The sequence below is a fragment of the Terrapene carolina genome, unplaced genomic scaffold (genome assembly GCF_002925995.2).
Source record: "Terrapene carolina triunguis isolate 2854851 unplaced genomic scaffold, T_m_triunguis-2.0 Scaffold120, whole genome shotgun sequence".
NCBI lineage: Eukaryota > Metazoa > Chordata > Testudines > Emydidae > Terrapene > Terrapene triunguis.
The window spans coordinates 9,987,113-10,002,493 of NW_020664471.1; the positions used below are offsets into that span (position 1 = coordinate 9,987,113).

At 43.3% G+C, this 15,381-nt stretch overlaps 1 protein-coding gene across 1 annotated transcript; it reads right to left on the reverse strand.

Moving 5' to 3' along the window:
- Positions 1 to 2,413: 2,413 nt before the first annotated feature.
- Positions 2,414 to 14,942, reverse strand: LOC112114137 (GTP cyclohydrolase 1-like). The gene is made up of 6 exons (XM_024210701.3): positions 14,633 to 14,942; positions 11,465 to 11,574; positions 6,581 to 6,636; positions 5,003 to 5,034; positions 4,092 to 4,176; positions 2,414 to 2,815 (listed from the first exon to the last, which is right to left on the reverse strand). Exons 1-6 carry the CDS (start codon positions 14,940 to 14,942, stop codon positions 2,689 to 2,691), a joined length of 720 nt encoding a protein of 239 aa, XP_024066469.2. The 3' UTR covers positions 2,414 to 2,688.
- Between the last annotated feature and the right edge of the window lie 439 nt (positions 14,943 to 15,381).

Sequence of the window (15,381 nt, forward strand, 5' to 3'; positions counted from 1 at the left end):
TCTGATATATGTGAGAATAGAAAGATAAGACAGAGGAGGTCATATCTCTTACTGGACCATCTTCTGTTGGTGAGAGAGGCAAGATTTCGAGCTTGCACAGTTCTGTCCAGACCTGAAGAAAAACTCTGTGTAAGCTCAAAAGCTTGTCTCTCTCACCAACAGAAGATGGTCCAGTAAAAGATATGGCCTCCCCACCTTGTCTCGCTAACTTCCTGATCCAACACAGCTACAACGACATGTGAGAATAGGACACATAAGAAGAGTTTGCCCCCACAATCCCCATGTAACAAAGCAAAAGGCTAATAAAATATACATAAAATATACCTATGCGCCAAAAGATTTTTTAAAAATGCATTAATGCAATTTCCACAAAACACTCGTATATATGTTTTAGCATCACTATTGAACACTAAGTTATGCAGCTCTTATTGATATAAAACCTTCTTCTCTAAGACTGTTCAACATTTACTTTTGAATAGAGTGAGCTGCAAAATGTTTGTCTCTATTGAACATTTCATTTATAAAACCAATATTTATCAGTTTAATTTACTGCTAACATTTACTCAGACACATACTGCTTTTAATGCACATTCCCAAGCTGATTTGGCATGAGGATAGTACGATATCATTACAGTACATTTAGGATATACACAGATGTATCTCAAAATACATTTGCTTGAAAAATACAGTATCTGTAGGGCCCTTTTTGGTTTTTATTTTATTTAATTTTTCCCAGGAATTTATCGGTCTTTTACTACAACAACAAAAACAGATGAAAATTGGTGCAAAAAACTTTAATTTTTCTGGGTAAATATCAGGGTTTATTTTGGTGGATATTCATTTCCTTCCCATTTTAGTGTGTCAAATCATTAAACTGTTATCTGCTAACAGCTTGAAATGTTTATGTGGTGGACGTGAGATTCATCAGTATGTTCACATGCACTTCAGAGCTTGCATGCGTGCCTGTTTGTTTATTGTGTGTATCTTCTAAACTAATACATAGCCTTACTTCAACAGGCAGCTTTACATATACATACAGACTAATGTATTATCGTAATACTTATATCTCATGCAATGTATTGTATTTTCCTAATAAAACCAGGGTTGTTTTTTTATATATAATATAATACTATATTATATAAATAATTTGAATGATACAAAAGTAGGGTGAAAAATCAGAAAACAAATACTTGCTGTAAAACCAGGGAGTTTTTTGGTAAAAATCTGCTTAAACTGAAAACGAAGGGGCTTAAGTGTCTGTAAAATGATATTATTCCAACACTGAAAAGTAAATATTAAAAATCAAGCACCAGTCTGATGGGGGACAAAGCATTTAAAGAAAACAAGCCTTTATTTAAAACTCTGTTATGGCCATATTCTGCTAACCCTACTCAGGTTGAGTAGTAATGCCTCACTCCACGAGTGGTCCCATTGAAATGAGAGGAACTAACTGCACAGTAAGGGTAGCAGAAAATGGCCCTCTAGTGTTCTATATTTATGATCTCCAGGAGGAAATTCCCTAGCTACCTCTTTGTTCTGACTGGTTTAAGTATTGCTATGAGGCTTACGATCAAAACAAATGTCAGTTCCATTGCAGGGTTAATAACAAGCCTTTATAAGAATTCAGCTCTCCAGCATTATACATACACTGCAGTTTAAAAAGAGCTGATCTTTTATCTGTGCATGGGGATCTGAAAACCTACTCAGTCCCAGAGACAATGCTTGACTCAGATTATGGTATCAAAAATTGTATCATGACCTTAAGGAACAATCCTAGTACCATATCATCTCCTGCTTTTTCTTCAGAAGGGATCAAAGCAAGGTTTAGAGTGAGCTGAACTGGGACTTAGCCATAAACAACAGATCTTTGTGGTGGGTGAGAGGTATTGGGATATTATGCAGCACTAATGGGTCACTAAGATCTAATGAAACACTATTGTGTGGCACATCCATGGGTACTGTCTGCCTTCCATTCATATCCCTAATGGTGGCTGTGGGGATCAGCCAGGCCTTGGGCTCTCTGCTACTCCATGCTACACCCAGCTGGCTATGGCCCCCAAAGGCCATTCACCAGATAGGAGTTGGTGGAGCACAGTGGTCATGCCCCTTCCCATCTGGCAATACTTCTCTCATGCCCCCCTACCCTTGGGGCCAGAAGAGGATGGTGTAGGATCAGATTACAACAGTTCCATGCCTCCCAGACATCGCCATACATCAGATGAATCCCCAGTTGGGGAGATCTGCTGGCTTTCTGCCCCCTTTGTCTAATACAAGGAACACAAAGGGGCTGAAGATTGAGTCATAAAGGCCACAGGATTTTGTGCTCAATTTCACCTTCCTGTGGCGGCTTGTTTGGTTTTTTTTTGGTTGGTTTTTTTTTTTGTGGGGGTGGTGGTGGTGGTGGTGGCTTGTTTTAGCTCCCATCTAGCAACACCTTTCCATAGCACTCTATGGTTAGCATTGGGAAACAGCTAATCTCTTTTCAGTTCAGTAATTGTGATTTAGGCACATTCATTCTCTCCCACATATTTTATGACATTACAAGGCATTAGTGAGAACCAAGCTGTCACACAGCTATTTCTAATACACAGACTCTACAAACAGTCCTGCATCACACACAGTAATTAGTTTCTGGCAATTGGTTTTACTGTTAGAGCCAACAAACAGTGAGTGGGAAGCTGTTTCCATTTAATTCTTGATCAGTGTAAGAAATTCCTCTCTGGTTTTTGGATCTTCTCGCAAGACTCCGAGCATGGTGCTGGTGACAGTCCTGCTGTTCATTTTCTGAACCCCTCGCATAACCATGCACATGTGCCTACAAGGTAATTAGTTAAATGGCCAACCTTAGTTTAATATGTTAATAACCTGCACACTGGGATAACTGGATCTAATTACCATTATGATAATCAGCAATATACTGTGTGACAAGTAGTGCCTTTGATTAATTAAAACATGTCCAAATATTATTGGGAGCCACCAGTTCACTCAGAACTACTGATAGGAGAATCATTCTTGAATTCTATTTTCTTTAAATGTTGTAGTATTTCAAAACAACATTTAGTGAGGGGGGTTGTTTGTTTACAACCATACTTAGTGACTGAAGTTGAAATAAATGAATAAATATTGACAGGAAGCTTAAGCAGATCGTGTTTGAACTATTCTGTCTACGTTCACCAATTTTGCCCTGCAGAACAGCACAAACCGGGCCAATAAAGGTATGTGTACCCTGTAATTAAACACCCATGGCCAGCCTGTGTGAGCTGACTCAGGCTCATGGGACTAGGGCTACGGGGCTCTAAAATTGCAGTGTAGATGTTCAGGCTTGGGGACCCCTTGAGGAGGGAGGGTCCCAGAGCTTGTGCTCCAGTCCAAGCCCAAATGTCTACTCTGCCATTAAACAGCCCCTTAGCCCAAGCCCCTCAAGCCCGAGTCAGCTGACATGGGCCAGTCACAGGTGTTTAACTGCAGGGTAGACATATCCTAAATGTATTGGTGCCAGATGTGACTGGTCCACATGTTAGAATACATTTGGACAATTTTTGGGGTAAGCCTGAAAAAACTATTAAGACTTGTACCAATTTGAGCACACAAAGTGACACACAGTGGAATATGTGCCAAAATCTGTATACCCCACTTTTAGTCACTTTCACTTTACATTGTCACTTCAAGCTAAGTTACCCATACATACCCTGCAGCATTTGTTGGAGTGTGTGAGAAAGGATGATGTTGACAGAGGTCACCATTTCTGATAAGCTAGTATCTGGAGTACTGTAATATTTCTCTATACTTAGAAGTTATCTATCCAGGTACTTAAATTGCCCGATCATCGTGGCATCTGAATACCTCACAGTTATTAGTGAAGGCATCCTGATGTGCCCAGTGAAGAGCAGTGATATCAGGATCCTCATTTTACAGATGGGGAACTGAGCTAGAGAGATTAAATGACTTGTCTAAGGTCCTACAGGAAGTCTGTGGTAGGAACTGAAACGCAACTCTCCCAAGTCTGTTTAGGTAACAATGACATTTCAGATAGTGTGGTAACTGTTCTTAGAGGTTGACTTTAATGGGACTAACAATAATGAATTACTTACGATGCTTCTACAATCACAGCCACTCCGGCAGGTTTCAGAGCCTCAGTAATTGCCAGAGCGATCTGTCTGGTAAGCCGCTCTTGAACTGGAAAGAGAACAGTATGATTTTTCTATATGTCATTGCCACTCTTGGTACTCCTTGCAAATTCGTAAAGAAAATACATTCCTAATGTGCTCTAAATACCGTCCATCAAATTCTCCCACTAGCTAACTAAAATAAAATGAGCCCCTATGCTAGAAATGGTTTTTTAAATTATTTTTTCAATGTGAATTTAGTGCTTGTAAAAAGTGCTGGAATGACAGCTTTGGAGCCCTGAAATCTGTTCTTTATCCAGTGAGCAAATATTTATCCACCTTGATTGCCCGCAGGATTTATAATAGTTAACAAAACCGCCCTCACTCCCTGTGAAACACATTATCCAAAGTCAGTTTTCCGCACACTGCAGAGACTGCTGTCCTCCTTGGCTACCTATCAGAGGTGGCCTATGCGCTGAGTACACTTCCTCATTCTTTCAGAAAACAGGGCCCCAACACATTTCCTATTTCATATGCATAACTGCCCCACTATACCGACCCAGCTGTTGAATTGTAAACACTAAGGTTCTGGACTTAGGAATAGACGCCTCAAGCTTCCAATAAAGTCAATATACTGTTGATGTGTAGGATCAGGCTGCTTTAGTTTGATGTTTTCTGCTTGGTCCCTTGACAGCTTTAACAAATATGCCACACTGATTATGGTCCCAGTTCAGGAGAGTACTTAGGCCTATGCCTTACTTTAAATACATTTACTTCAACAGAACTAGTGCCATAATTAAAATTAGGCACACACTTAAGTACTTTCTTCAGTTGGGCATCATCTAGCTGAAATATAGTTCAGCAGAACAGAGAGATATTATAGAAAGGATACACACCTTGCAGTCTTCGACTAAAGATTTCAACAATTCTGGGGGAGGAAAATGTAAGAATAATAAATATTTCCTCCTGATTTAAACACAAAATTTCAGTTGAGCTTAATAGACTTTCTGGGTATCACAGGTGTTAAAGTAGGATGTTATCTTGGCTATTTAGAAGGCTAAATATAATGTAGTATAAGTGATTTTACATTACAGTATGTAATGTGATTTACATATAGCTGATATTCAGTCCATTTTAGAATACCTTATATATTGAGTATTAATATATTCTACTTTGTACCACTTATTTTAACCAAAGTACCTTATAAATGGATTTAGAATCCCTTGTAGAAAGCATATTTTTTAAAAAAAATTAAGTACTGCCTCAAAAAGATCTTATTTAACCACATTATAATCTATTTTCAATCTGTGGATTATCAGCCTTTGTGTCACATTTGTAAAGCAGCTCTGATCAATCATTAACATGCTGGTGCTCAGAATGCAGAAGACACGATCATAGATTATAACAGGGCTACTACTAGACACTTAATTATAGTCTGCCTATTGACATCAGAACTTTTAAGATGTATAGCCATCAACTTTTACTTAACAAACTCAGCCTGTTAAGTAGAAAAGTGAATTTCATTTATAAAAAAATGTTCCTATACAAAAAGAGGCAGATATCTGAAAACTGCAGGCAACCCTGATATATGCTAACAAAACAAATAAATTAAACCCAAAAGCTAAGGCGGCACCACTTGCAGCAGCTGCCAATAAACATAAAACTGCCAGCCATTGGTTCCTAGCTGAACTATTCACACAAATCCTTAGCCAGGGTTAAGCCCCTCCTTCCTGAGAAGCAATGCCGAAGCACTGCAGCATGCCCACGAGGCTGTTTCATCCAAAGTGGAGAGGCAGTGCCAAAACTGACAGCCCCTCAAAGAGAACGTTCTCCCACTAGCCCCCTTCTATTAGCGGTGATGAGGAGTGCTCTGTATGCACAGATTGAGGGGTCTCAGTGGTTGGGGGGCATTACAAATTCAGCACAATTATGGGATAAAAGGCTTATATCAGCCACAAACGCTTATGCAGTTTCTCTTAGGGTAAGTTATCCTTAAGAATCACAGTGAGGAAATCCAAATTTTCTATTGAGAAGGGTCCTTCTCAGCTCACCTTCATAATCCTGGTTATTGGCTTACATGAACAGTGGAAAATCCTGCCCCCTGGAGTGAGAGGGGATCCCACACCACTGTGAAAGGCAGATCAGAATGCCATACAGGAGTTCCACATCCCTCTGCACGCTTCAGCAGCTCCACAGTAGACTCCATGCACTCCAGTGTGCAGGGCAAGTGGGAACAGGGGATCTGCTACTGCAGAGCCACCAGCCCAAAGGAACCCCAGGGCTTACTGCAGCCCTAAAGCTTCAGTAGTGCCTCTGGAGCAATAACTTTGTTGCTATCATACATCTCAGGGGAAGTTTCCTGTCCCTTTCTCTCTGCAGAGCATCCCAGTACATGGCATCCTCACTTGGGCTGTGCACTGAGAACAGGATTTGGCCTTTACACCTTCACTATAGCATTGCATAGATGCACTTACCTTGCAAGCTTGCTTAGTCCAACCACTTTCTTTACAGGTAAGTATCCAATATGTACCTGCAAATATGAACAGGAGTCTAAGTGCTGAATGATTACTACACACCTGATTCTGCAGGAAAGTTGAAGGTCTGAATAAACTCAGGGCTCTGAGGTGCAATGTACAATGCACAGTCATGACTGTCTGTGAGGAGCCCTAGCCTAGTCAATGGGTCTCCACATTCATAGCAGTCTGCCCACTCCAGTGGAAATTGCAGGATCAGGGCTCCCAGAACCTAAACCTGCCGGCTTCAGGCCTGATCTTTCCTCTAGTGATGTCAATGGGAGTTTCAGTGCTGCTTTTAATGGGAGCAGGACTGGATCCTTAATGCAGACAAAGTGCCCTGTGATGTCAGACCTGCACCATGTAGTAGATGGAAAAGGTGCATATGTATAGATCAGTGGCTCTCAAACTTTTTTACTGGTGACCCCTTTCACATAGCAAGCCTCTGAGTGTGACTCCCCCCCTTATAAATTAAAACACTTTTTATATATTTAACACCATTATAAATGCTGGAGGCAAAGTGGAGTTTGGGGTGGAGGTTGACAGCTTGCAACCCCCTGAGGGGTCCCGACCCCCAGTTTGAGAACCCCTGGTATAGATGCTGTGTAGCTTATGGGCATATGTAGAGCAAGTAGATTTATTGGTAAGGAAGAAGACGACAGTCGTTCCTGTTGTTGTACATTCCAAACAGTTTGAGCTCTCAAGAATTATCAGTCTTCATGGAAAAAGTGTTGGAGAGAGGCACGAGAAGGGAAAGCAGCAAGTAGGAGAGGAGGTTTATTGAGAGAGAGAGAGAGTGAAGCAGGAGAAAGGAAAGAAGGAGATTGTTACAGGAGAAAAAGCAATGTGGAAGGGAGGAAGATGGGGCTGGGAAGTGGCAGGAGTAAGATACATGGAACTATTTATTTATTTAATCTTCATTCTAGCAGGCCCCTGCATTGGGAGCTTTGGTTGTACAATGATTGCCAGTTTGGGATGCTGAGTGCAATCACTTTTAAGGAGTTTAAGTTGTGTTTGGAAGAGACTTCAGGAAAAATTTCCCTGTGCATACTCAGACAAGCTTAATCCCATATATCTATGCAGGCAATGCCCCCCCTCACAAATCAGCTTCAGTGGATATTTAGTGTGTAAGGGGCAGGAATCCTAGTTTTCCATGATTAAAAAAATCCAAAATTCTCCAATTTAAAAAAACATAAAAATCTGTGTTTTTCCACAATTAAAATGAAATGCTGCACTTTAGTTTCCCTAGCTACAATTTATATAGGTATCAGCTGAACACGTTTTACTGATATATTTACAATTTTAAAGCAAGTTCCAAGCCTACCAGCGCCATCAATCATTATAATAAAATCATCCAGTCACAGTGTATTGTTTCTTTATTGTTGTTGATGGCCCTGCTGTTTCAACCTCTTCTTTTCATTGTTTGTTTAGTGCTTTCCATGTGTTCTACAATTGTCTGCCTTTGAACATAATTTACAGCCTTGCTGCATACAGTACAGAACAGCACATCACCATGAACGTGAAATTTGTCCTTGCCAAACTTAGTGACACGGGCTTTAGGGGTGATTTTTAAAGCTTTTTGGCATTTTTTCATACGTTTAATTACTCACAGCTGGAGGCTGAAGTGAACTCAGTAATAATGGGGGATTTCAACTATCCCCATATTGATTAGGTACATGTCACCTCAGGGCGGGATGCAGAGATAAAGTTTCTTGACACCTTAAATGACTGCTTCTTGGAGCAGCTAATCCTGGAACCTACAAGAGGAGAGGAAATTCTTGATTTAGTCCCAAGTAGAGCTCAGCAGCTGGTCCGAAAGGTGAATATAGCTAGACTTCCTGGTAATGGGATCATAATAAAATTAAATTTAACATCCCCATGGTGGGGAAAAACAGAAATTAAAAGGTACAATGCCAAATGTGAAATCCCTGCAAGCTGCATGGAAACTTTTTAAAGACACCATAATAGAGGCTCAACTTAAATGTATACCCCAAATTAAAAAAACATAGTAAGAGAACCAAAAGTGCCACTGTGGCTAAAAAACAAAAGTAAAAGAAGCGGTGAGAGACAAAAAGGCATCCTTTAAAAAGTGGAAGTTAAATCCTAGTGAGGAAAATAGAAAGGAGCATACACTGGCAAATGAAGTGTAAAAATATAATGAGGAAGGCCAAAAAAGAATTTGAAGAACAGCTAGCCAAAGACTCAAGAAGTAATAGCAATTTTTTTGTTAAGTACATCAGAAGCAGGAAACCTGCTAAACAACCAGTGGGGCCACTGGACGATCAAGATGCTAAAGGAACATTCAAGGATGATCAGGCCGTTGCAGAGAAACTAAATGACTTCTTTGCATCAGTCTGAGGATGTGAGGGAGATTCCCTAACCTGAGCCATTCTTTTTAGGTGACAAATCTGAAGAACTGTCCCAGATTGAGGTGTCATTAGAGGAAGTTTTGGAACAAACTGATAAACTAAACAGTAAAGTCCTGTGGCACCTTATAGACTAACAGATATATTGGAGCATAAGCTTTCATGGGTGAATACCCACTTCGTCAGATGCATGACAGTAAACAGTAATAAGTCACCAGGACCAGATGGTATTCACCCAAGAGTTCGGAAGGAACTCAAATGTGAAATTGCAGAACTACTAACTGTAGTTTGTAACCTATCATTTAAATGAGCTTCTGTACCAAATGACTGGAGGATAGCTAATGTGATGCCAATTTTTAAAAAGGGCTCCAGAGATGATCCCTGCAATCGCAGGCCGGTAAGCCTGACTTCGGTACCGGGCAAACTGGTTGAAACTATAGTAAAGAACAAAATTGCCATAGAGACATAGATTAACATAATTCATTGGGGAAGAGTCAACATGGTTTTTGTAAAGAGAAATAATGCCTCACCAATCTACTAGAATTCTTTGCGTGTTGACCCCCTCATGTGGGCAAAGAGCATCCAGTGGACATAGTGTACTTAGAGTTTCAGAAAGCCACCTCACTGTTTACCCCCAAAAGCCTTTGACAAGGTCCCTCACCAAAGGCTCTTGAGCAAAGTAAGCTGTCATGGGATAAGAGGGAAGGTCCTCTTATGGATTGGTAACTGGTTAAAAGATAGGAGACAAATGGTAGGAATAAATGGTCAGTTTTCAGAATGGAGAGAGGTAAATAGTACTGTCCCTCAGGGATCTGTACTGGGACAAATCCTATTCAACATATTCATAAATGATCTGGAAAAAGGGGGTAAACAGTGAGGTGGCAAAATTTGCAGCTGATATAAAACTATTCACGATAGTTAAGACCCAGGCAGACTGCGAAGAGCTACAAAAGGATCTCTCAAAACTAGGTGACTGGGCAAGAAAATGGCAGATGAAATTCAATGTTGATAAATGCAAAGTAATGCACATTGGAAAACATAATCCCAACTATATATATAAAATGAGGGGGTCTAAATTAGCTGTTACAACTCAAGAAAGATCTTGGAATCATTGTGGATAGTTCTCTGAGAACATCCACTCAATGTGCAGCAACAGTCAAAAAAGCAAACAGAATGTTGGGAATCATTAAGAAAGGGATAGATAATAAGACAAAAAATATCATATTGCCTCTATATAAATCCATGGTACTCCCACATTTTGAATACTGCATGCAGATGTGGTCGCCCCATCTCAAAAAAGATATATTGGAATTGGAAAAGGTTCAGAAAAGGGCAACAAAAATAATTAGGAGTATGGAACGGCTTCCATATGAGGAGAGATCAATAAGACTGGTACTTTTCACCTTGGAAAAGAGACGACGGGGGTGGGTGTGTGTGAATATAATAGAGGTCTATAAAATCATGACTGGTGTAGAGAAAGTAAATAAAGACGTGTTATTTACTCCTTCTCATAACACAAGAACTAGGAGTCACCAAATGAAATTAACAGGCAGCAGGAAGGAAATATTTTTTCACACAACTCTCAGTCAACCTGTTGTGAAGGCCAAGACTATAATAGGGTTCAAAAAAAAGGAACTAGGTAAGTTCAGGGAGGATAGGTCCATCAATGGCTATTAGCCAGGATGGGAAGGCATGGTGTCCCTTGCCTGTTTACCAAAAGCTGGGAATGGGCGACGGGATGGATCACTTGATGATTGTCTGTTCTGTTCATTCCCTCTGGGGCACCTGGAATTGGCCACAGTCAGAAGACAGAATAGTGGGCTAAATTGACCTTTGGTCTGACCCAGTATGGCCGTTCTGATGTTAAATTTGAGATGCATTAAAATATGAACCCCTTTATGCTGCTGAGTAACTTATATGCGCCAGAAGCAGTTTATTGGAGATGTTTAGCTATGTAGATTTAAAATGCATTCAAAAATCAACCACAAGAGGGGCAGGTTACATGCACTGAAAAAGTGAAACTGCTACTTTCAGTAAAATTTAGTTAATAGTTAATACATTTTTAGTTTTCCACAAAATGTAAAAACTAAAGATTCTCTGTAAAAATGCATATTCCATGTTTTTCTGCAACAAATGGATTTCTAGGATCCCTGCTAAGGAGCCTCTCCAAGGGTAATCAATTTCCTATGACCATATTGTAGAAAATATGGCTCTTCTTTCCTGACGCTAATATGCTTCATACTGCAGATGCAGTTAGTCCACAAAATAAATCCTCTACTTATCACCTCAAAATGCCCACATCATAGTTGGCATATTTTAAAACTCTTCCTAAGAATGACTATTCTGGATTCTACAGGACTACACTGGCTATGAGCAACAACCCACACCTTTTCAAAACACATTTTATTTCCCTTTATTCAGTAGAACACCCAAGACCTCTGAATGACAAATATTTGCTATAAGCCAGATGGATAACTACCTTGCCAAAGAAGGGTACCAAGTGGTGCTCACAAAGGGAAAACATATCAATATCCTTAACGATCACCATTTCATTATGGTCTTCATCAAAGATTGCATCATTGAGTATATCTGAAAGGACAAGATGAGCAGTTAATGAAAGATTCTACACAGGATTCTATCCTAAATAGCGTTACGCATGTACTGCAATTGATACATACTTTCCTAAGCACAAAACAAAATCTGATGGGAGAGAGAAAAGCACAACCCCAAACCTTTTAAAAATAGTTTTAATATGGACATATTCTTAGCTGAAATGCAATGGTTGTATAGAACTGAAAGCATATTTAAAAAAATCAGTTCTAAGTACAGGTGGAATCCTACACTCAACTCGCACACCCCATCTTACATGCATAAAAGTAACTTTATACACAGGTGTCATCCAGTGGGCTTCAGCCCTGCCAAGCAGTTCTTACTTTTTATGCAGTTCTTACTTTTTGGGGCCTACTGAACAGGGCCGGCTCCAGGCACCAGCCCACCAAGCTTGTGCTTGGGGCGGCACCTGGAGGGGGGCGGCACGGCGCTCCGGCCGCCGGGGAGAGCGGGGCCAGGGCCGGGCTCGCCGCCCTCCCCCCGGCGCTCTGGCCGCCCTCCCCCCTGACGTCCTCCCCCCAGCCGCCGAGGGGAGAGCGGAGCCCCCGCCGGGGCTCCGGCCACCCCCCCCCGTGGGGGGGAGGGGGGGGCGGCCGGAGGCTTTTTTGCCTGGGGCGGCAAAAAAGCCAGAGCCGGCCCTGCTACTGAATGGTCCCAGCTCCCAGTCACAGGCAGGGTGAAGGGAGCACTGATCACAGCGCATGCCTATAAATAGAAAGAGGACAGCACCCACTGTTTAGGTGTATATGAGCTTATTTCCTAATAAACTAGTATAGAATGTTATCTGTTTGGAGAAGATGAGTCCCTAGTACACAAATTCTTTATCAAATCTGTTCTTCAGAAGCTTATTTGTTTATGTTCATTTGAAAGAGAAAAGTCTAAACACCGAAGATGAGAAAAAATTGTCATCACAGAGACCAGCTCCTATTGTGGATATTAAGATACAGAATAGAGAACCAGAAAAATACAAAATGGGGGAAAATGTAACTAATATACATGTCAACAGTGGAAAAAGAAAAGTTTAGGATAAAAATCCCTGAAAGGTAAAACTGCAATTGATTCTTACTCCTGGATATAAGTGTTTGCATAACTTCACTTCTGCGAATAGTAACATTAAACTTATTTGCACACCCCCCCAAAATGTTTGCAGGCGCAGGGCCTTATTTTACAAAATTAAGGTAATAAAGATACTATTTAAGTTTAAATTTTATTAGTATACCTCCAGGAATAATTCATACACAACCATCGAGCCTGCTGCCACTTGCCTTCCCCCTCCCTCTTTTTTAACTGATGCTCAAGCTGAAATTCTTGTTTCCTGTTATTTGTATGGCACTAGTGCAAAGGAGCCCGGGTCCTGGACCAGGACCCCATTGTGCTAGGCGCGGTACAAACATAGCACAAAGTGGCAAATTAGTATTCTATGAGTAATATACCTGATTCTGCTCAGATTCATTTATTTGAAAATTACTTCCCCCTTCTTCCTCCCCCTTATACATGTGAACACCATCCTGAAGCTGGAGAGTAAAATGGAGAAAATTCCCTGTTTTTAATTCCCACATTTCACTGATAGGATATTTCATACAGTCAAGTTTATGAGACTGGGAAGGGTTTTGAAGGTTTACAGAGGTGAAGGCTGTTAAATGCAAGAACTGAAACCCACAGAGCACCTTCCAGGAATGTGAGAATCTGCCCCCTTAATGAAGTGAAAAATGAAGTGTGATTATAGCGCCAGGATATCAGAGAGATAAGGTGGGTGAGGTAATATCTTTCATTGCACAGGTGCCAACTTTTTTCTGCACCAGTGGGTGCTCGCGCCCCCGGCCACGGCCCCGCCCCAACTCCACCCCTGCCCCAAAGTCCCTGCCCTAACTCTGCCCCTCCCTGCCCCTATTGGACCCCTCCCCCGCCTCTTCCCCCAAGCACATCATGTTCCCCTTCCTTCCCCCTCCCTCCCAGGCTTGCCACGCAAAACAGCTGTTTCACGGCGCATGCTCTGGGAGGGAGGGGGGAGAAGCAGGACAGGGCGGCGTGCTCAGGGGAGGAGGCGGAGCGGAGGCGAGCTGGGGCAGGGGGGGGGGGCAGAAAGCAGCCAGTGGGTGCAGAGCACCCACCAATTTTTCCCCATGGGTGCTCCAGCCCCGGAGCACCCACGGAGTCAGTGCCTATGTTTCATTGGACCCACTTCTCTTGGTGAGAGAAACAAGCTTTGGAGCTTACACAGAGCTCTTCTTCAGGTCTGGGAAACTTATTCACAGTGTCAGCTAAATACAAGGTGGAAGAGATTGTTTAGGATCATTAGTTAAAATGTATTTCAAGGGGCCAGTCAAGGTGAAGTGGTCCATTAACCCTCCAGTTGAGGGAAGCACCTGGGGGAGGAAGGGGTTATTAGTGGGTTACAGATTGTTGTAATAAGCCATAAATCCAGTGTTTCTAGTCCCTGACTTTTAGTGCCTAGCAGAGTTATGAATTTAAGCTGCCAGGCTCCTTTTTTGAAAGTGTTGTGCAGGTTTCCTTTGAGGATGAGGACTGAGGGATCAGATATAGACACGCTGGATTTGTGGCTTATTACAACAATCTGTAACCCACTACTCTCCCCCCGCCCCAGCTGCCTTTTCCCCTCCCTTTCCCCCCTATGACTGGAGGGATGTTAATAGGCCACTTCACCTTGAATGATCTGTTCCACCTTGTGCTTAGCTCTGACCCACTGAGTCAGTTTCCCAGGCCTGAAGGAGCGCTTGGTGTAGCTGAAAAGCTGGTCTCTCTCACCATCAGCCCTGGGTCCAATACAAGCTATACCCTCACCCCCCTTGTCTCTGGAGGAGGGGTGGAAGACAATGAAGCAGCAGCTGGGAGGAGAGGCTCCAGCTGAGGGACTTTGGTCTCCATGAGCAGGGAGGCAGAGACCAGGGGCGCTTGCACTTTCCCCTCCATAGAAGATCAGGGTCGGAAGAGACCTCAGGAGGTCATCTAGTCCAACCCCCACAACCTTCACAGGCAGGCGTCGGCAAAGCGCATCCCCGCGGCCAGCAGGACTCACCCTCGATGGTTTCTTGGTAGCCTTTCGTGAGAAACTGCATGGCTTTGGCAGCCCTCCTGGGCGTCTGGAGCAGCCCCTGCCTGGCAGGGTTCTCGCCCAGCCCCTCCAGGATGCTCAGGTAGGCGTCCTCCAAGGCAGGCAGCTCGCCGCCCTCGGCCGCCTCCTCCCGGCCGCGCTTCTCCGGGCGATACTGCACCAGGGCCCGGCGCATCTCGGCCGACAACAGCTCGCTGTAGCCATTGCAGCAGGGGCGCGGCATGGCCCCGCCGTGGGGGCGCGGCAGCTCCTCGCCGGCCGCTTGGCACTCCATGCTGCGGGGCAGGCCGCGGGGAGGCGCCGTGCGGTGCCTGAGGCTGCGGGCCGCTATTTATCCCCGCTGCCTCGCCACGGCTATTTCCCCCGCTCAGCAGGAGACGTCCTCGGGGCTGTCAGCTGGGCAGGCTCCTCTGAGCGGCCATTGTCCCCGGCTGCCCCTGTGCCCGGCGGGCAGAGCCCATCTGACCTGCCGCCAGTAATCAGAGGACACGGGTGCTAGTCACGCTCCACGCTCCTAATGCGCCCGCTTTCCAGGGCCCCAGGACCGTAACCCAGCCGTGAACTGGTACATATCCGCCCTGCTCCTTCCCTCCCGCTTGGGGGTGCTTCCCTGGGGCGCTGCTGGCCCCTCTTCCTGGCCGAGGGGGCAGCAAAGCAGGAGGATACAGCTGGTTCCTTGTCCCCAGCTCCTGATTTGTGGTTCCCAGGTCCTT

Bases quoted from the DNA above. Each gene is read 5' to 3' on its own strand.
- LOC112114137 (XM_024210701.3), bottom strand. From the start codon at position 14,942: ATGGAGTGCCAAGCGGCCGGCGAGGAGCTGCCGCGCCCCCACGGCGGG. The intron at 6,637-11,464 runs GTAGTTATCCAT...TCATATTTGCAG, and splicing joins TGGTACCCTTCTTTGGCAAG to GTACATATTGGATACTTACC. The intron at 2,816-4,091 runs GTAAGTAATTCA...ATTACCTTGTAG, and splicing joins GCTGTGATTGTAGAAGCATC to GCACATGTGCATGGTTATGC.